At 51.3% G+C, this 20,729-nt stretch overlaps 1 protein-coding gene and 1 pseudogene across 1 annotated transcript; one reads left to right on the top strand and one right to left on the bottom strand.

Annotated features, from left to right (window-relative positions):
* The first annotated feature begins 212 nt into the window (after nt 1-212).
* On the top strand, nt 213-20,092 carry CD300A (CD300a molecule). The gene is made up of 8 exons (XM_008997704.3): nt 213-264; nt 436-610; nt 7,809-8,150; nt 8,775-8,928; nt 13,131-13,225; nt 16,657-16,694; nt 17,086-17,193; nt 19,313-20,092. The coding sequence occupies exons 2-8, from the start codon at nt 571-573 to the stop codon at nt 19,451-19,453; spliced, it is 918 nt and encodes a 305-aa protein (XP_008995952.1). The 5' UTR covers nt 213-264; nt 436-570; the 3' UTR covers nt 19,454-20,092.
* LOC118154087 (5S ribosomal RNA) lies at nt 11,463-11,587 on the bottom strand (annotated as a pseudogene).
* Nucleotides 20,093-20,729: the final 637 nt, after the last annotated feature.

Here is a 20,729-nt window from a genome sequence, read left to right on the forward strand (position 1 = left end):
CTAGGAACGATTCAGGTACTCTGAAGCCGGTGACAAATCCCCTTCCCTGAGTCTGGATCCCCAGGTCTGGCCCCCAGGAACTCAGGGAACGGACTCAGGGAGGGGGAGTTCCCAAGGGCAGCCTCCTCGTGAGCACCGCCCAGGGTGAGAGGAGCCGGCTCAGCGGGCCCCTCCCCCAGGTTGACCATCTTAACCACAGGGAAAGGAGGGAGGAGTTACTGGGCCTTCCACTAGAAGGAAACTTGGACCCCGCAGACCCAGGAGGTGAGATTCGGGGAGCAGGCCTGCCAGCTACGGGGTCACCACGGGAGAGGTCTCATCACTAACAATAGCCGAGGAACCTGCAGCCTCCACCTGGGTTAAGGAGGTCATGCTGTTCCCAGAGGTGCCTCAGCCAGGTCTCCCCAGCTTCCTCCATTTTCTGACTGCCTCTAGGAAAAGAACCAAAAGCAGCTGAACAAGGAAGCAGCGCGGCACCAAGAAAAGCAGAAGTCGGAGGCTTGGAGACCCTCCCTGAGGCGCTGTGGTCCAGGCGCTGTTGCAAGTGCCACCTGTGCTGGGGAAGGGGCCATGTGGCTGCCTTGGACTCTGCTGCTCCTCTGGGTCCCAGGTGAGGGGCTTTCTGCCCAGGAAAGTCTGCAGCAGGGAGGGAGGGAGGGTGTGAGGGGCAGGACCACAGGGCAGGTGTCACACAAGACACCCTGAATCTGGACTCCGAGCAGAACGCAGAATGGGGTGTGCTTTGTCCATCTTATATGAAGGACCACGCCCCTGGGAGAGGAAGAGGACAGCCTCTCCCGGCTCTGCACCCACATACCTTGGCTGAACCACAGCAGGGTGAGTGATAAGGGGTGGCTGCAGAAAAGGGACTTTGTAGGTTTTCAGTTGAATTCTTACAGGAAGGAGAACGAGAGGCAGGATGTGTCCACATGGGTGGAGAGTGGCAGCCACTGGCTGCGAGGGGCATGTGGGCAGGGTGGGGGCAATGCCTGGCTCACTAGATGCAGGGTGTGGAGGAAAGGTGGGGGCATGGGAGGGTGTGGGTAGGGAGCAGGTCATTGGTCTCAGGAACATGGAGATTTAATCCAGGGCAGCCCAGAGGCTGGAGTCTGAGCAGGGGGATGTCCTGAGGACGGCTTGGCTGGGGGTGGCCCTAGCATGGGCCTGAGAACCAGAGGTCAGCCATCTACAAGGAAGGGATGTGGGATAGAGAGGGCAGAAAATGTGACAGGGAGGGCAGGGAGAGAAAAGAAACCGGGCAGAGAAGCACTGAGATCTTCTTTAGGGAGAACCGTGGGGTGGAGCCTTCCCTGTCCAAGATCAGGGCTTCCTCCTGCAGTCACCTGCTGTGCCTTCTATGAGTCCATGTCCACCTCTCTCCTCGGAAGGTCCTGTGAAGACTCTCAGGCCTAGTCCTAGGATATTTGACATCTTTTTGGTTGCTTTCCTTACAGATTGGACGTTTGGTTTTTTTTTTTTTTTTGAGACAGAGTCTCACTCTGTCACCCAGGCTGGAGTGCAGTGGCGTGATCTCGGCTCATGCAACCTCTGCCTCCCAGGTTCAAGCGATTCTCCTGCCTCAGCCTCCTCAGTAGTTGGGATTACAGGTGGGCGACCAAGCCCGGCTAACATTTGTATTTTTAGTAGAGACAGGATTTCACCATGTTGGTCAGGCTAGTCTCTGGTCTCGAACTCCTGACCTAAAGACCCACCTGCCTGAGCCTCCCAAAGTGCTGGGATTACAGGCATGAGCCACTGCACCCGGCCAGATTGGAGGTTTTCTGCAATTATATTTGCTAACAGACGAGTGTCTGTGAGAAGGTTATTACTTTTGGTATCTTCACTTGGAAACAGGTCATCCTTCCATGACGGATATTCCTGCGATTCTCTTGGGTGTTCTTCTGTGTCCATAGGATTGGTGTGCTGTCTGATATCTGTTTCTTTCTCCCACTGACTCATTGGCTGGTACAGCCGCAATGAGGCCCAGCAGACGCAGGGATAGAATTGTCCCTGTCTTGTCGCTGACTCAGGGAAAAAGGACCAGTGCTTCTCATTTAGTAGGAAGAAGTCATCCACCAATGGCTATCTACAAAGCCTTTTTTTTAGAGACAGAGTTTCGCTCTTGTTGCCCAGGCTGGAGTGCAATGGCTTGATCTCGGCTCACTGCAACCTCCGCCTCTCGGGTTCAAGTGATTCTCTTGCCTCAGCCTCCCGAGTAGCTGGGATTACAGGGACATGTTACCACATCCAGCTAATTTTGTATTTTTAGTAGAGACAGGGGTTTGTCCATGTTGGTCAGGTCGAGCTCCTGACCTCAGGTGATCCACCCACCTTGGCCTCCCAAAAAGCTGGGATTACAGTCCTGAGCCACCGCACTCAGCCTCTACAAAGCAGTTTTATTTTTTTGAGACAGGGTCTCCCTTCATCACCCGACTGGAGTGCAGTTGGTGCAATCACGGCTCACTGCAGCCTCCACCTCCCCAGCTCAAGTGATCCTCCCACCTCAACCTCCACAGTAGCTGAGACGACAGGTGTGTGCCATCACACCCAGCTGGTTTTGAAATTTTTTGTAGGGACAGGGTCTTACCATGTTGTCCAGGCTGGCCTCTACCTCCTGGGCTCAAGCAATCCTCCTGCCTTGTCCTCCCAAAATGCTGGGATTACAGGCATGAACCACCACACTTGGTCCCTACAAAACATTTTTTATTTTTATTTTTTTTAAGACAGTGTCTCTCTCTGTCACCCAGGCTGGAGTGCAGTGGCTCAATCTTGGGTTACTGCAACCTCCAACTCCCAGGTTCAAGCGATTCTCCTGTCTCAGCCTCCTGAGTAGCTGGGATTACAGGCACCTGCCACCATTTCTGGCTAATTTTTTGTATTTTTTAGTAGAGATGGGGTTTCACCATGTTGCCCAGGGTGGCCTCGAACTCCTGCACTCAGGCAATTCTGCCAGCCTTGGCCTCTCAAAGTGCTAGGATTACAGGCTGCCCCCAGCCCCTACAAAGTACCATTTTTATTATCTATAGTAATTATTTTTATCCTTTCAGCTATGAAGGAGGTGAATTACATTAAGAGATCTGGTCAGATTTTTGTCTTGCTATATTCTGCTGGCTTCATGAAAATAATTAGGGAGATTTCCTGTTTCTGTGTTCTCTGTAAATGTTTAAATACACCTGAATTTTTTTGTTCCTTGAAATTTAGACAGAACTAACTTGTAAAACCGTCTGAGTTTTGCTTCTTTTCTTTTGGTGGAAGGGAAAGAATTTCTTAATAACACTCATCATTTTTGGTCTACATTTAAAAAAATCTAGCTGAATGCAGTGACTCACACCTGTAATCCCAGAATTTGAGGAGGCTGAGGTAGAAGGATCACTTGAGCCCAGGAGTTCAAGACTGACCTGAGCAATATAGCAAGACTCCATCTCTTTAAAAAAAAAAAATCTATTATTGGCCTACACTGGTAATTTAGATTTTCCTTAAAAATCATCAGTGTTGTTCAGGTTGACAGACTTCTTTGTAGAGATTTGCAAATTAAACTGTTATTATTTTTTAAAATTGTTATTATTTTTAAAAATCTATTTTTTTGGTCTGGCTACCCACTAGTCCAGTTAATTGTTTGAGGCCAAGCATGGTGGCTCACACCTGTAATCCCAGCACTTTGGGAGGCCAAGGTGGGTGGATCACTTGAAGTCAGGAGTTCGAGACCAGCCTGGCCAACATGGCGAAACCCCGTCTCTACTAAAAACACAAAATTAGCCAGGCATGGTGGCTCACACCCTGCAGTCCCAGTCACTTGAGAAGCTGAGACATGAGAGTCACTTGAACCCAGGCAGCAGAGGTTGCAGTGAGCTGAGATCACGCCACCACACTCTAGCCTGGGTGACAAGAGTGAAACTCCATCTCAAAAAAATAAAATAATTAGGCATTTGCCACTTCCAAAAGAAAAATCCATTTTTAAATGTATATGCTAACTCCCCTATTCTTTCTTCTTTTGTGTTTTATAGATATATTATTCTTTCTGTTCTTACTGTTTTTGTTTCTTATTTCACTGATTTCTGTGAATTCACAAATTCGTGAAAGAAGACCTGGTTCTATGTTGTGTATGTGTGTGTTCCTCTTCTGACCTCTTGAGTTGGACAGTTCAGTCATTTATCTGAGAGTTAACAGGTCAAGACTCTGATCTTAAAGGAAAACATTAAGACAACAGATAAACATCCTGGTAGAGGACCCTGGCCCCAAGGTGGTCTCCAGTCTCCTGTTTATGATTAGAGGATTAGGGCTGGGAGCGCTGGGAATACGTGTGGTTAGGGGAAATAAACAGAGGGTTTTCTGACACTTCCCAATCTATAAATTATAATGCCACCTTCACAGGTGAGGCAGAGCTTTGGGGAGATTAGGTGATAGTTCTTCGTGTGTCAGAGAGACAGGCTTGCTCTGTCACCCAGGCTGGAGTGCAATGGTGTGATCTCGGTTTACTGCAACCTCTGCCTCCTAGGTTCAAGCAATTCTCCTGCCTCAGTCTCTTAAGTAGCTGGGATTGCAGGCATGCACCACCACACCCGGCTAATTTTGGTATTTTTAGTAGAGACAGGGATTCACCATGTTGGTCAGGCTGGTCTCTAACTCCTGACCTCGTGCTCTGCCACCTCGGCCTCCCAAAGTGCTGGAATTATAGGCGTGAGCCACCACACCTGGCCAGGTTACAGTTTTTTATCCAAGATTTCAGAGGGGAGAAGTTAATCATGAGAGAGAGAGAGAGAAAAGAGAGGAGAGAGAATCCAAAGACAAGTCAGACACTGGAGGTGGGATGAGAGACAGGACTGGGTGTTATGGGCAGAGGAGGTGAGGTCACTGAGGTCAGGAGAGAAGCCAAAATAGACAAAGAAAGATGACAACTCACAGCTCAGGAGAGGCAGGGAATCGGGTCAGGACAGGGATCAGGAGCAGTATCTTGAGTGGAAGAGGGCTGGGAACTGACATTCATTCATTCATTCATTCATTTATGTATATACGTATGTACGTTTTGAGATAGGGTCTCACTCTGTTGCCCAGGCTGGAGTGCAGTGGTAGGATCACAGCTCACTGCAGTCTTCACCTTTTGGACTCAAGTGATCCTCCTGCCTCAGCCTCCTGAGTAGCTGGGAATCCAGGCACATGCCACCACACCTTGCTAAGTTTTTGTATTTTTGGTAGAGATGGGATCTTGTCATGTTGCCCAGGCTGGCATCAAACTCCCAGGCTCAAGCGATCCTCAACTGTGGCCTCCTAAAGTGCTAGGATTACAGGCAGGAGCCACTCACTGCACCTGGCCTATTTAAGACCGGATCTCACTGTCACCCAGGCTGGAGTGCAGTGATGTGACCATAGCTCACTGCAGCCTCAACCTCCTGGGCTAAAGTGGTCCTCCCGCCTCAGCCTCCTGAGTAGCTGGGACTGCACGTGCGCTCCAGCACACCCAGGTAGATTTTGTATTATTTTTTGTAGAGACAGGATCTCGCCATGTTGCCCAGACTACATCTACTTATTAAGCATTTAGCATGTATCAATTTTAGTGATTTGCATTGTTCTAGAAAATCACATTCATCTAAGTTTTGGAATTTTTTGTAGGGAATTTCTGCAAAATGATATCTTGACTCTCCATTCTTCCTTCATCTATGGGCCTTTTCTCTTGTCATTTCTTATTCAGGGCAGCCCAAAGGTTATCCATTTTTATTAGCCCGAGTCATATGAAACCCTGTTGTCTTGGTCAAAAAGTCGAATCGTGGCCATTTCATGTGATTCAACCTAATGTTATTTGCCAGGCGTTTTGCACCTGTGATCTCATTTAACACCCACAAAGGCCATATGAGGCAGGACAATTGTCACCACTTCCTAGGCGAGGTGTCTGAAGCTCAGAGAGGTTAACTAACTTGTCTCAGAACACCTGATACATAATAGGGTAGAGATATAAATGCAGATTCTTTTGAGGTTCTTTCTGCTTCGTCCTGGCAATTGCTGCTGAGAGCCTCAGGAAACATCACACCTGTGACAAGCTTAGAAAGGCCCCCTCTGCAGGGGATCTTTACATCCAGGCCAGGAGAGGAGGTTTGCAGGGGCCTCTGGGAGAGGCACTGGGGAGTTTGTCATCATCTTTGGGCAGCCATGGGTTGGGTGTGGAGCCGATGGGGTCAAGGACGAGGGGTCATAAAGTTTCTATGAAAGGCACCTGTAGACACTGAAGGGATGAGAAGGAGACCCCTACCCCCTGGGGCTTCCATTTCAGTGCTCCCAAAGTCTCATGTGAAGAGATTTAACCATTTGAAACAGTAAGTGAAATTAAAGAGTTCTGGCCAGTTGCAGTAGCTCACACCTGTAATCCCAGCACTTTGGGAGGCCAAGGCAAGCAGATCACCTGAGGTCAGGAGTTCACAACCAGCCTGGACAACGTGGTGAAACCCCATCTCTACTAAAAATACAAAAATTAGATGGATATGGTGAACACCTGTAATCCTAGTTACTTGGGAGGCTGAGGCAGGAGAATCGCTTGAACCCAGGAGGCGGAGGTTGCAGTGAGCTGAGATCCTGCCACTGCACTCTGGCCTGGGCGACAGAGAGAGACTCCATCTCAAAAATAAAATAAAAGTTCTGACCAGAGGAAAGGAGAGCAAGCCTGCCTTTCACCATCCCGAGCCAAAATGGGGCCCGATCACAGAACTGCCCATCTCCCTGGGGGAGGGGCCATGTGTCCTCTGCTTGGTGGCAGACACTAGCTTCCAGCCATCACCTTACTTTCCCTACTTTTCATCTGAGAATTATTTGGGAAAATGGCAGACCCAATTTTCAAGGAATCTCATTTATTTCCGAGATTTAAGTCTAGAAGAGCTGGGCAAAATAAGGTAAGACACAGGACGAATGAAAGTTTTTGTCAGTGAGCCTTCTGCATTTGTGACTTTTTTTTGAGATGGTGTCTCACTGTCACTCAGGCTAGAGTGCAGTGGTGCCATTGCAGCTCAATGTAACCTCAGCCTCCAGGGTTGAAGCAATTCTCGCGCCTCAGCTTCCCAGTAGCTACAATTACTGGCATGCGCTGGCATGCCGGCTAATTTTTTTATTCTTAGTTGAGACGGGTTTCACCATGTTGGCCAGGCTGGTCTCGAACTCCTCTCCTCAAGTGATCCACCTGCCTTAGCCTCCCAAAGTGCTGGGATTACAGGCATGAGCCACTGTACCTGGCCAGTATTCTTGTCAAAATGGCTTGACAACCCTATTGCTGTCCAGGTTTGTCCCCCTGGTGGGACCAGATTGGTATGTGGGCTGGTCTTCCTCTCACTGGGGTGCCCAGGGCTGGGGTGGCCCTCCCAGAAAAGCAGGTAATTAGGGATAAGTTCTCATGGTCCTGGCAGGTTTGGAAGTAGGAGGCCACTGTGGGTGAGAGGGGTGGGAAGGAGGCAGGGGGCTGGAGAAAGGGGCTGCTGTGAGCAAAATCTCAGGGGTCGCAGAGAGAAAAGAGGATGCTCAAGGTATGATCTGGCTGATGGGGCTGATATGAGGTGAAGGAGTCAGGGACTGAGGGCTGGGTGCTGAGGGGGAGTTGGGGAATCTTTGGAGGAGGTAACCCCAGGGCACCCAGCCTCAGTCCTTCCAGTCTCTATGGAAGCCTCTGCCCCATTCCCACCTGTGCATGGAGGGAGCCTCTCACCCACAGTCCCCACTCCTGAGTGGACAAGGCCTGCCTGCCTGCCGCTGCCTCCTCCACACCCATGCGGCCCAGGGCTCCCATGGCCAGGCACGTCTGAGGAGGAGCCGGGACTCGGGCTTGTGTTTTCCAGGCTGTTTTGCTCTGAGTGGCCCCCACACTGTGGCAGGTCCCCTGGGGGGATCGCTGAGCGTGCAGTGTGGGTATGAGGAGGAACACAGGACTCTCAATAAATACTGGTGCAGAGCACCGTGGACTATCCGATGTACCAAGATTGTGGAGACCAGAGGGTCAGCAGAAAAAGTGGGGAACAGCCGAGTGTCCATCAAGGACCATCCTGCAAACCTCAGCTTCACAGTGACCCTGGAGAATCTTACAGAGGACGACGCAGGCACATACTGGTGTGGGGTGGATACACCATTGCTCCAAGACCTTCGTGATCCCTTCATTAAGGTTGAGGTGTCCGTGTTCCCAGGTGAGCCCCTCCTTCCCTCGGTGCCTAAACAAGCCTCGGGTTGGGCAGGAATGAGATCGGAGAGGTGAAGCAGTGTGTGTGTGTGTGTAAGAGAGGGAAAGAGATGGGGCCAGGGGAACAGTCAGGGGGTCTCTCCTGGAGCAGTATTGAAGAATACTGGGTTTCTGCCCAGTATTGCAGAAGGGAAGGGTCCAGTGACAGACAGGCTGAGAGAGCATTAACTGCGAAGGGGCCAGGAGCGCACCTGAGGCTCAGCACCATGGAAGTGCACCTGTGTGGGGAAAGAGTAGGGCTGAACAGAGAGGCTCTGGGGGCCAGGTGGGAAGCTGCTGCTTTCAGGGGGAGCCTTACCATGTGACAGGTCAGATTTGCAGTGTGGACCGACTCCTCTGCGGCATGGGGGCTCGCAGGAGCACCTGGACCCTCACCAGCAGGATGGAAAATCAGGACCATTGGGAGGGGAACCTGGGTCCTGTTCAGAAATGCCCAGTTGGCCCAGGAGGTCCTGCATCCCGCCCCCTTCCTGAGTGGGCATTTAGCATGAAATCAAACCAAAAAAGCATCCTGAGTGGTGGGAGAGTGTGAGGACAGCTCCCTGGGTCTGACTTGTGGTTTTGTCGCCAGCATCAACGTCAGTGACACCTACTAGTGTCACTGCAGCCAGGATCTCAACAATCACAACTGCATTTCCCCCTGTGCCATCCACTACCCTGTTGACAGTGAGTGCCACCCACAGTACCAGCATCCAGGGGGACAATGAGGAGGTCGTGAACTTACAGTAAGCACCCTCACCCCTGAGACATGGAGGGGACCTGTGGGAAGGAGCCCAGGGCGGGGACTTCGGCCGTGTGGGGCAGCCGGAGGTGCACACCACTCCTTCTGCCCCAGGCACAGGTTGGAAGCCAGTCTGTATACTCCAACTTGGACCTGTCCTTGGCTTTGGAAGGGGGCTCAGGTAAGGGAGAAGCTGGGGGGCAGATGGAAGGAAAGTGATAGTTACTGAGCGCTGGTGACATCCTATGAGGTCTGTGTTAGACGCTTCATGTGAGTATTCTCATTTGCCCTTCACCGCAGGCAGCCCTGTACTGTTGCCACCCCTGTATTAGTTCATTTTCACACTGTTGATAAAGACATACCCGAGACTGGGTAAGTCATAACGAGAAAGAGGTGAGCCAGGCGCGGTGGCTCACGCCTGTAATCCCAGCACTTTGGGAGACCGAGGCAGGTGGATCCCCTGAGGTCAGGAGTTTGAGACCAGCCTGACCAACATGGAGAAACCCACTCTATACTAAAAACACAAAATTAGCCGTGAGTGGTGGTTTGTGCCTGTAATCTCAGCTACTCAGGAGGCTGAGGCAGGATAATTGCTTGAACCTGGGAGGCAGAGGTGAGCCGAGATCCTGCCATTGCACCCCAGCCTGGGCAACAAAAGTGAAACTCCATCTCAAAAAAATAAAAATAAAAAAAGAGAAAGAGGTTTAATGGACTCACAGTTCCACATGGCTGGGGCAGCCTCACAATCATGGCAGAAGGCAAAAGGCACATCTTATGTGGCAGCAGGCAAGAGAGACAATGAGAACCAAGCAAAAGAGGTTTCCTCTTATAGAGCCATCAGATCTCGTGAGACTTAATTCACTACCACAAGAACAGTATGGAGGGAACCACCCCATGATTCTATTATCTCCCACCGGGTCCCTCCCACAACATGTGGGAATTATGGGAGCTACAATTCAAGATGACATTTGGGTGGGGGCACAGCCAACCCACATCAATCCCCATTTTGCAGATGAGTAAACTGAGACTCAGAGAAGTTAAGCAATTTGCCCAGTCAAGTAGCTACAAGAGGCAAGGCTAAGCTTCCAATTCTGGTTTAAGTGACTCCAAAGCCTCAAGTTCTCCTCTCTAAATAGTGGTTCTTAACCTTTTCGGGGGTTGCCAACCCCACATAGAATCTGACATCCGTAGATCCTCTCCCCAGAAAAACACATACAGTCACAAACAATTTCTGGGGTTCATGGACTCCCTATTCTAGCACAAAACCCCACAATTCAATCCTGGTGCTGGTCACCTGGAGTTGCTGCAGACCCCACAGGTGAAGAGCTTTAACATCCACAAGACCACATTGATTTAGATGCTAGCCAAACTTTGGGGATCCTCAGAGCACCACACTTCTGACCAACTGGCTGCCAATTTGGGGGTCCTCAGGACCCCCTCAGGTTCCATAATTTGTTAGACTCAAAACTCTGGAAAGCATTATCCTCACAATTAGTTTTATTGTAAAGGATAAAGATTAGGATCAGCTTGGCCGGGTGCGGTGGCTCACACCTGTAATCCCAGCACTTTGGGAGACTGAGGCGGGTGGATCATGAGGTCAAGAAATCGAGACCATCCTGGTCAACAAGGTGAAACCCTGTCTACTAAAAATACAAAAATTAGCTGGGCATGGTGGTGCGTGCCTGTAATCCCAGCTGCTCAGGGGGCAGAGGCAGGAGAATTGCTTGAACCCAGGAGGCGGAGGTTGCGGTGAGCCGAGATCGTGCCATTGCACTCCAGTCTGGGTAACAACAGCAAAACTCCGTCTCAAAAAAAAAAAAAAAAAAAAAAAGATTAGGACCAGCCAATGAAGAGACACATAGGACAAGGCTTGGGAGGATCCCAATCAGAGCTTCTGTGCCCTCTCCAGGTGGAATCAGGGAGCATCACCTGCATCACTCCCCCCACCACCCCACCTCAATATGTTTATCAGCCAGGACGCTCCTCGAAGCTTTGGTGTCCAGGGTTTTTATTGGGTTTCATTACTTAGGTATGATGTGATTGAACTGTCTCCACCTCCAGTTCCTCTTTGGGAAGTTGGGCTGGTTCAGGGCTCCAAATCTCTAATGACATGTTTGATCTTTGTGGTGAACAGCCCCATCCTGTTAGCTCAGCTCTTAGCAAAGTCCAGGTGTGATTCATGAACAAGAAAGACACTCCTAATTCTTGACAAATTCCAAGGATTTAGAGCCTCCCTCCTAAGATCCAGGGACAAAGGCTAGCCAGGTTCTTTGCTAAATAATATCCAGAAAACCCTCCACAGGCTTCTGCCAACCCAGAATCACAATCTCAATATTGGACAAGGCAAAATTCAGGCTTGAACATGCCACTTCCAGAAGTTTACCCTGTAGATACACATAGATGGCAGAGCTGGGTTCTGTAGGGCCTGAAGTTTGTGCAATTTGTGGGTGGGGGGCAGGACAATCACTTTTATTATTTTTAAAAAAAATTTTTTAAATTTTTATTCATTAAAAAAAAGCAGGGAGCAGAAGAGCCAAAAGCCTACAGCATCCAGCATTCCCAGGTGGTCTCCCATCCAATTACTAACCAGGCCTGACCCTGCTTAGCTTCACGAGGTCAGGTCAGACGGGATCAGGTGTGTTCAGGGTGGTATGGCCATAGACCACTTTTGTTTTTTTGAGATGGAATTTCACTCTTGTTGCCCAGACTGGAGTGCAGTGGTGAGATCTCGGCTCATCGCAACCTCCGCCTCCCAGGTTCAAGCAATTCTCCTGCCTTAGCCTCCCAAGTAGCTGGAATTACAGGCATGCGCCACCACTCTTGGCTAATATTGTATTTTTAGCCAAAAATACAATATGGAGATAGGGTTTCTCCACGTTGGTCAGGCTGGTCTGGAACTCCTGACCTCAGGTGATCCACCTGCCTCGGCCTCCCAAAGTGCTGGGATTACAGGTGTGAGCCACCAAGCCCAGCTGGGGGAGGCAGCAATCTAAGAAAAAGATGAGAAAATTATGAATGCAAATGTAGGCATGAAGGAAGGGGCCCAAGCAGTGGAGGGGCCTGAAGCTGGGCTGCGTCAGCCTCCTGGTCAATTTGGGGCTGCATGGTCAGGTGTGAAAAGGTGGAGCTGCAAGGCAATTTATAAGCAATGTTTATCATTGCCAAGGAGTGGGGGAAATGCCCATTCAGAGGGAACATTTCAATAAATCATGGCTTATCCGTGTGTTGGAATAACCTGCAGCTATAGGAAAGAGTGAGGGACTACCTTATGTACTGATGTGGAAAGACCTCTAAGATCTATTGTTAAGTAAAACCAGAATATGTTAGATGAGGCCTCCTTTGTGTGAAAAATGAAGGGAAATCCCGTACATTCATATTTGCTTGTATACACATAAACTCTGGAAGGTTCTTAAGAACAGCATGTGTGTATATGTAGGGAAATTGGAGGATGTGTAAATGGGAGGTATGTAGAAAGGGGGCTTTATACTGTCTGTTTTTTTGTGTGTTTTTTTTTGTTTTTGTTTTTTTTTTGAGACAGAGTCTTGCTCTGTTGCCCAGGCTGGAGTGCAGTGGCACAGTCTTGGCCCACTGCAACCTCCGCCTCCTGGGTTCAAGCAATTCTCCTGCCTCAGCCTCCCAAGTAGCTGGCACCTGCCACTACGCCGGGCTAATTTTTTGTATTTTTAGTAGAGATGGGGTTTCACCGTGTTGGCCAGGCTGGTCTCAAACTCCTGACCTTGTGATCCACCTGCCTCAGCCTCCCAAAGTGCTGGGATTACAGATGTGAGCCACCGTGCCCAGCCACTGTCTAATTTTTTAAAAATTGGCCTTAAAAGTTACTTAGAAAATTGACCTTAAAAAGTTGGAGAAGGAGACCAGGTGTGTTGGTTCGTGCCTGTCATCCCAGCACTTTGGGAGGTTGAGGCAGGAGGGCGGCTTGAGCCCAGGAGTCTGAGACCAGTCTGAGCAATATAGCAAAACTGCATCTCTACAAAAAAGTTAAAACTTAGCTGGATGTGGTGGCCTGTATCCCAGCTACTCAGGAGGCTGAGGCAGGAGGATCACTTGAGCCCAGGGGTTCAAGGCTGTGGGGGGTCATGATCACCACTGCACTCCAGCCTGGGTAACAGAGCCAGATCCTGTCTCAAAAAAAATAACTTGGGGAAGGCAAGCTCGCCCACCCTCGCCATCCTGTGCCTCCTCCAGGCTCCCGCTGCTCCTCTCCCTGTTGGCGTTGTTGCTGATTCTGTTGGTGGGGGCCTCCCTGCTAGTATGGAGGATGTTTCAGAAATGGGTCAAAGGTGAGTTGGCTCCCCACACCCCCTCCCCAACCTGGGGTGGTCAGGCCCTGACCACAGCTGCTCATTTTCAAAGCTATGTCCTTGTCCCCCAGTATTGCCACCAAGTGCCACACCCAGACCACACATCCTGGGCGATCCCATAGGGCTGGCCCCAGAGGAGGCACCCTTGAGTGTGGTGGTTACAGGCTGTGGGAGGTGGCTCCCCAGCAAGAGGCTTTCCCACTGCTGGGCCGAGGGTGGTTGCCCCATGAAGCCATGACCTGCTTCTCAAAAAAAATACGATACGCTGGAGAAGGCAAGCTCACCTGCCAGGGATTACAGGCGTGAGCCACCTTGCCCGGCCAGTGTCTGATTTTATTAAATTGACCTCATCTATCTACTTAAAAAGTTAGAGAAAAAACTTTGGCATGGTGAGCTGGGCACAGTGGTGTGCATCTATAGCTCCAGCTACTGAGGAGGCTGAGATGGGAGGATCACTTGAGCCCAGGAATTCAAGACCAGCCTGTGTATATCAAATAAAATAAACCCTTGCATGGTCTTCCGCCACCATAAAAAGTCCGGGTCCCTATGGCAGTCATGGCCCTCCACGATCTGGCCCACCCACCTCCCTCTCCCCGTCCGTGCACCCTGGAAACCAACTTGGATCTCCTTGTGCTTTAATGAGAGCCTCACCCTCAGCCTCTCCTTCTCTCCTTCTGGGTTTGCTCTGAGCACCTGGAGGGTCTCCCCTGCCCTCCCTCCCCTGCCCTCCCTCCCCAGCCCTCTCTCCCCGGCCTTCTCTCCCCTGCCCTCTCTCCCCAGCTCGCTCCCAGTGAACTCCAACAGTTGTCCTCAGACTTCCTGTTCCCTGGGACATCTTCTTTGACTCCAAAGAGTGGCTTGGGCCCCTCCTGGCTATACCTCTGCTGTCACAGACTTTGGGGAACCAGATTGTTATTGCTGGCCTCCTCGCCTGCCTTCCCACAGGCATGTGCTTCAAGGAGGTACAGACCAATAATCATCATATTAATGTGTTATTCAATATCTCCAGCCACAACGGGCACCCCAGGGGCCTCCAGGCAACCTCTAGTCCGGCTGCCATCCTCTGAACTCAGATTAAAAGAGAGAACAGGAACGCTTGGCACTCAGTAAGTAGGTGCACAATAAATACCTGATAGGCAAATTGAATAAGCACAGGAACAGAGGCCCACGTGGAGGTGTGGCCACTAGTCCTCTAGGAGAGCAGATCCCTGGCTGAGGTGAAGTGTAAGCCTGAAGCTTCCTCCCTGTTCTGAGGGTTTGAGATTCCACGGGCAGAAGATTCTCACGGGAATCTTTGTCCAAAGACTTCCAAGACTGCAGTGAGACTGGTGTGGGAAAAGATGGGTTATCCCATCTCATAGCTGCAGGATATGCTGGTGCATGCTTGTGGGGGCATTGCTCACACACAATCCCCAGTGCCTCCTGTGGACCCAGGCCTTCGGGGGAGAAATCCGCCTCAGTTGATCTGTGCAGGCTGTATGGAAAGACAACCACTTCCTCTTTCCCGCCTGCTTTGCTTGAGTTATTTTCTGGTAAACCCACTCTAAACTTCAGCACCCACGTGGATGTCACTGACCACACAGGCGCTTGTCTCAGCTCTGAACCCCTTTCGGTTTCCTCATTGCCCTTTCACCCAGAAAGACTCTCGCTCCTCAAAGAGCCTTCTTCCCGCTTAAAGAGGATATATATAATTATTGTAGGAAATCTGAAAAATGAGTAAAGGCACAAAGCAGGAAATAAATTCCCCATCATCAATGATAACTAAAGCCCCACCACCTAGAGAAAACCAGCCACTGGCACCTAAGAATGTCCTTCCAGCCTTTCCTCTCTGCATATATATATACCCATCTATGATTTCTTTCTTTCTATTTTTTTTTTTTTTTTGAGACAGAGTCTTACTCTGTCACCAGGCTGGAGTGCAGTGGTGTGACCTTGGCTTGTTCCGGTCTTGACCCCCCAGGCTCCAGCAATCCTCCTGCCTTAGCCTCACAAGTAATGGGGAATACACGTGCTCACCTCCATGTCTGGCTAATTGTTTAATTTTTTTTTGAACTCCTGAGCTCAAGCCCAGAGTGCTGGGATTACAGACGTGAGCCACCACACCCAGTCAAGCATCTGCACTTTCTTAACAAATTGACCTCATACCACTCATTCTCTTTTAAACCTGTATTTTTGCACTTAACATATTGTACCATGTTTCCAGCTATTAAACGCTCTAAAAATCACAGGCTGCAGAGTGTACCAGTGTCTTAAACTTTCTTTAAGGCTTCCTCAGTAACAAGATAAAGGCTTTCTGTTCAAACATTTTTGACTCTCTGTCCCCTGCTTTGCAAGTCCCCCTACCGCCCCGTTTGCCAGGCCTATGCTGGGCCCTGGGGACACCATTGTGACTGGGGTAGACCAAGTCTCACCTTCAGTGAGCTTCTCTTGCGATCGGCTCCCCAGAACCTTCTCACTACCACCCTCCTTCCCTGGCTTTGAACTCCTGTCTCTTCCCCACCAGCTCTTTTTCCCCTTCTCATCAGAACACCTGTCCCAGGTGGGGACAGGGAGGGCGGCGTGGCACTTGCATTTGGAAGCAGAGCACTGTGCACCCCAGAGTACCCAGTTGCATGCTCTGTCAGGTCAGCTGTGGCTCAGCAAGCCTGTAACTGTCCATGGTCCTGTGTCTCCCAACTGTGGGGTCCTCCCCTTTCATTCTGGGAGCTCCCTGAGGGGTGGACAGAGTGTCTTTCCCAGTTTCATCCAGTGCAGTGGGCTCTATGGTTGCCTGGAGGTGCGCCTAACCAAGGGCATTGGTGGCATGTGTCACCCACTGCCCACCTGGTCTGGGCTCCCAGGGTGAAAGGGTCAGGGTGTACAGGGCTGTTCGCACAGGCAGCTCCCCTACAGAGCAGGTGCCAGGAGCCAAGGGCTGTGTGAGCCCGAGCTGGGATGCCTGGAGCTGACAGGCCTCCTTCCCTAAAGCCTGGGGCAGCAGGAGGGTGGGCTGCCTGGAAGGGCAGACCTCAGGCACCAGGATGGGAGCAGAGGCTCCCAGCAACTTCCCACAGTCGAATGCAGCCCTCAGTCCCAGATGCACAGGCTTTTTCAGTGGTATCCTTCCTCTCATGGAAACGTTTGTGTGAGGTCCTGTGTTGAGAGCTTGCTTACCATGGACAAATAGATCCTCTCCTCCAGCTGGATCTATTTGTCCATTTATTCATTCATCCTGTGTTCATTCATCCATTTACTAAGTCACTAATTCACTCATTCAACAAACCCTTGAGCTCCCAGCATGCCTTGGGCCTAAAGGGCTAGGTCCCCAGGGTTGAGGTCTCCAGGGAAAGGCCTTTACCCAGAGGCTCCTAGGGCCCTCCATCTGGCCCTTGCTCCAGGATTCAGCCTCCTTCTTCTCCTCTTGTCTCTAGCTGGTGAACATTCAGAGCTGTCCCAGAACCACAGGCAGGTAAGGGGGGCTTCAGCAGGAGGTGTCTCCGGTGGCTGGGCAGAGGGTACAGAGGATGCTGGGGAGTTGGACCGTCCCATCAGCCAATGGAGGATGGATGGTGGATGGATGGAGCATGGAGCTCGCCCAGAGCAGGACAAATGCTGTTGGGTCACTGGGTATTGTTTCAAGTCCTGGCCAGCCTATCCTCTCCCCACCAGGACACATGGAATGAAGTGGGGGCCCTCCCAGCCGAGTGGACCAGGGAAACATTCAACTACTTGGCAGGGTGGGGTGGAGACAGTAAGGGGAAGGTTGGGGCTGAGACGCTCAGAGCATAGAGGAATGGGGACAGAGGCTACAGGGCTCCGTGGACACTCATCACCCGGCACCTCCTGCCCCCCCACCTTAGGCTGCCGAGGAGAGTGAGCAGCACTACGCGAATCTGGAGCTGCTGACGTGGCCTCTGCAGGAAGAGCCAACACCACCAACGCAGGTGGAAGTGGAATACAGCACCGTGGTAAGTGCGGGAGCCCAGCTGCGGGGCATGAAGCCCCTGGGCTGTTCCAGGGCACCCCTAGGCGGGTAGGCAGAAGGGGAAGGAAGGGGTCAGCTTGGTGATCTTGTGCCTCTCAGGGACAGGGCCACACGGAGATGGGGCAAGTGTAGATTTTGCCAGAGCAGAAGTCCTTAGAAGGGCTTGGTGTCACTGTGGCTGGGGGTCGGGGGATGGCCACCAGCTGTGGCCCTGACAGTCCAGGAGCACCTGCTGTATATCATGCCAAGGTGAGAACCTGCGATTTCCCACTGTTTTGGACTCATCATCTCTTTGGCATTAATTCTGCTTTCCAAGTTTTTGTCTGTGACCCGCTGTGGGTCAACCCTAGGGCACAGCCACCTTCAACTGGGATAAAGGGATGGGGCTACCTCCCTGGGTGGTGACCCCCCTGCTAGTGGGAGAGTTCAAGCAGAGGCTGGGGGTCACTTGGCAGACAGGATGGGTAAGCATCAGACAGAGATGCTTAAAGGATGCCCCAGGCCTGGGAGCCAAAGGAGCCCCTAAGACAGGTTGTGTGGTGCCGTGGAGGGCTGGTGCCAGGGAGACAGGGGATACTGTTGCTGGTCTGCCTGGAAAAGTGGCCCAACTCCCTGGGATGTCTCCAGCTGGTACCATTCTCCCCAGGCCGCTGTTCTTGCATCGGACAGAGGAAGAGGGATGCAGTCCTGTCACTTCCGGGTCCCCTGATAGCCACACCCCTCCCCGACCTCCAGCCAGCTGTCTGGATGAGGATGAAAGTGGTCTGGGGGCCCAGGGTCCTGGATGGCTCCTGGCCAAGTTTCTTTTCTTTTTTTCTTTTTTGCATCTCACTCTGTTGCCAAGGCTGGAGTGCAGTGGCAAAGTCTTGGCTCACTGCAATCTCCGCCTCCCGGGTTCAAGCGATTCTCCTGCCTCAGCCTCCCAAGTAGCTGGGACTACAGGCACATGCCACTGCACTGGCTAATTTTTGTATTTTTAGTAGAGACAGGGTTTTACCATGTTAGCCAGGCTTGTCTTGAACTCCTGACCTCAAGTGATCTGCCTGCCCTGGCTTCCCAAAGTGCTGGGATTACAGGCATAAGCCATCTCGTCCAGCCAGTTCCTGGCCAAGTTTCTGAGAACCCCTGCAATGGTCAAGCCTGATCCCTTTCTTGTATAACCTGATATTGTGTCCACATAGCTTCGTGGCCTGGGACCAGCAACAGCCTTGTTTTTCTAACTGGGTATCTCATGCTCTAAAGTGGATGGGGCATGGCCTTACTCTTCTCCCGGCCCCCTTGGTACAAGTTGGGAATCATGCCCACAGCACAATTAGTTAATTAGAGCTGCAGGGCCAACGGGGTGCCCCTATACCAGCCTCAACTCTTCCTTGAGAGCTAGGGATCCTCTGCAGAAAGGGACCTCAGAAATGGACCTGTGGCTGCTTCATTGTGAGAACTTTTCTTTTCTTTTTTTTTTTTTGTGATGGAGTCTCACTCCGTCACCCAGGCTGGAGTGCAGTGATGTAATCTCAGCCCACTGCAACCTCTGCCTCCCTGGTTCAAGCTATTCTCCTGCCTCAGCCTCCTGAATAACTGGGATTACAGGTGCCTGCCACCACACCCAGCTAATTTTGGTATTTTCAGTAGAGACAGGGTTTCACCATGCTGGTCAGGCTGGTCTCAAACTCCTGACCTCAAGTGATCCGACCTCCTCAGCCTCCCAAAGTGCTGGGATTACAGGCATTAGCCACCACCCCCAATGAGAGAACATTTCATCAAGAGAAGCACAGAGGTGTCTCGGGGGAGCCCAGTCAACTCTCAGGGCCTCAGTTTCTTCCCTGAGAATGGACCAGGCTGGGTCAGCCCTGAGGAGCCCAGGGAGCCTCCTGCCTCTGATGCCAGGGACATTGTGCTGTGGCTTGCCTGGGTGGGGAGGAACAGCTGGGTGGACAGGATCGTGGAGCCCAGTCCTCAGGAGGGAAAGAGGCTGGGAGAGTGCAGCCTCTACAGTGAGGCCTCCCCAAGGCCCCTAAGGCCCCTCCGGTGTCCTCCCTCCTCCGTCCTGTGCTGGGGGTCCTTCCTTCCCCTGCCTCTCCTGAGCCTCTGGTTTCTCTTTGCAGGCTGCCCCCAGGGAAGAACTTCACTATGCTTCAGTGGTGTTTGACTCCCGGACTCAGAATTCTGAGGCCAACAGGATAGCTGCTCAGAGGCCCAGGGAGGAGGAACCAGATTCAAATTACAGTGTGATAAGGAAGACATAGGCCTGCCTCACTGTCTGCCCCAGGAAGCCCAGGGACGGCTCCCTTATCCCTGGCCCACGTCCTCCTCAGCCTGCCCTCAATGACAGTGACCAACAGACAAGCAGCTGGGTTCCCCAGGCCATCCCTCTGGTGCCATCAGGTTGGCTGGCTTCCCTGAGGGCCGGCAGAGCTGGGGGTTCTGGGGAGCAGTAGGAAGCGCTCCCAGCCACCAGTACCTGTTGCCTCTTTCCCCTTTGTCCCAGCTTCATCCTGGCTTCGTGTGTGGAGGACAAAGCTCCTTCCCGTGTGGCTCCAGGAAAAGATGTGGCTCACATAGGTGGCACCTGCCAAGAGCTTTGTCAATTACAGCCCCATAGGAACGTCTGGAATTGCTTGGGAGTTGGGGAGAACTGGCAAGAAGAGCCAAAGCAGCAGTCTTTTCACATGGGACCATGGTGGGGGGACCCCGGGCGGAGTCCACTAATGATCAAGTCCCTCCCCATCTCATAGACAAGGAAACCGAGGCCATGGGGAGAGGATTGCTCGTGGCTCCAGAACCAGTGGCAAGTTTCTCGGGACTCTTAGGTTTATTTTTAACATGAGATATAAAAACAGTTTCAAATATCTTCTTAAGGGAGAAGTAAAAAGTTATTTAAACAATGCCTGCTCTGTGTCTGCAATTCTCTGCTGAAGAAAGCTCCCGGCTTTGATATCAGATGAGTGCAGAGAAGGCTTGAGGGTACGGGTTGGGGACGTCCTAAGACAATTCCTCCCTGAGTAGGAGAAGAGGGGTCACAGCTGCTTCTCACCATGATGTCTGTTTGTTTGCTTGTTTGTTTTTTTTGAGACATGGCCTTGCTGTGTCCCCCAGACTGGAGTGCAGTGGTACCATCACATCTCACTACAGCCTGGAACTCTCAGGCTCAAGTGATCCTCCTGCCTCAGCCTCCTGAGTAGCTGGGACTACAGACACGTGCTGCCATGCCTGGCTTTTTTATTTTTTGTAAAGATGGGGTCTCGCTATGTTGCCAGGCTGGTCTTGAACTCTTGGCCTCAAGCGATCCTTTTGCCTTGGCCTCCCTGAGTGCTGGGATTACAGCATGAGCCACCATGCCCCGCCATTTCCATGATGGAAAACACAGCAGTTTTCTTGTCAGGAGATTTGATTTAAAGAGTTGTCCAGGCTCTCTTGAGTCTGTGGCAGCAGCCAACAGCTTTATGGGGTTTTTTTTTTGTTTTTTTTTTTTTTTTTAATTTTTCTTTTTTAGAGGCAGGGCCTCACTATGTGGCTCAGCCT

This window comes from Callithrix jacchus, chromosome 5 (genome assembly GCF_049354715.1).
Source record: "Callithrix jacchus isolate 240 chromosome 5, calJac240_pri, whole genome shotgun sequence".
In the NCBI taxonomy this organism is placed as follows: Eukaryota; Metazoa; Chordata; class Mammalia; order Primates; family Cebidae; genus Callithrix; species Callithrix jacchus.

Bases quoted from the DNA above. Each gene is read 5' to 3' on its own strand.
- CD300A (XM_008997704.3), top strand. From the start codon at position 571: ATGTGGCTGCCTTGGACTCTGCTGCTCCTCTGGGTCCCAG. The intron at 8,151-8,774 runs GTGAGCCCCTCC...TTTTGTCGCCAG, and splicing joins TGAGGTGTCCGTGTTCCCAG to CATCAACGTCAGTGACACCT. The intron at 13,226-16,656 runs GTGAGTTGGCTC...TCTTGTCTCTAG, and splicing joins GTTTCAGAAATGGGTCAAAG to CTGGTGAACATTCAGAGCTG.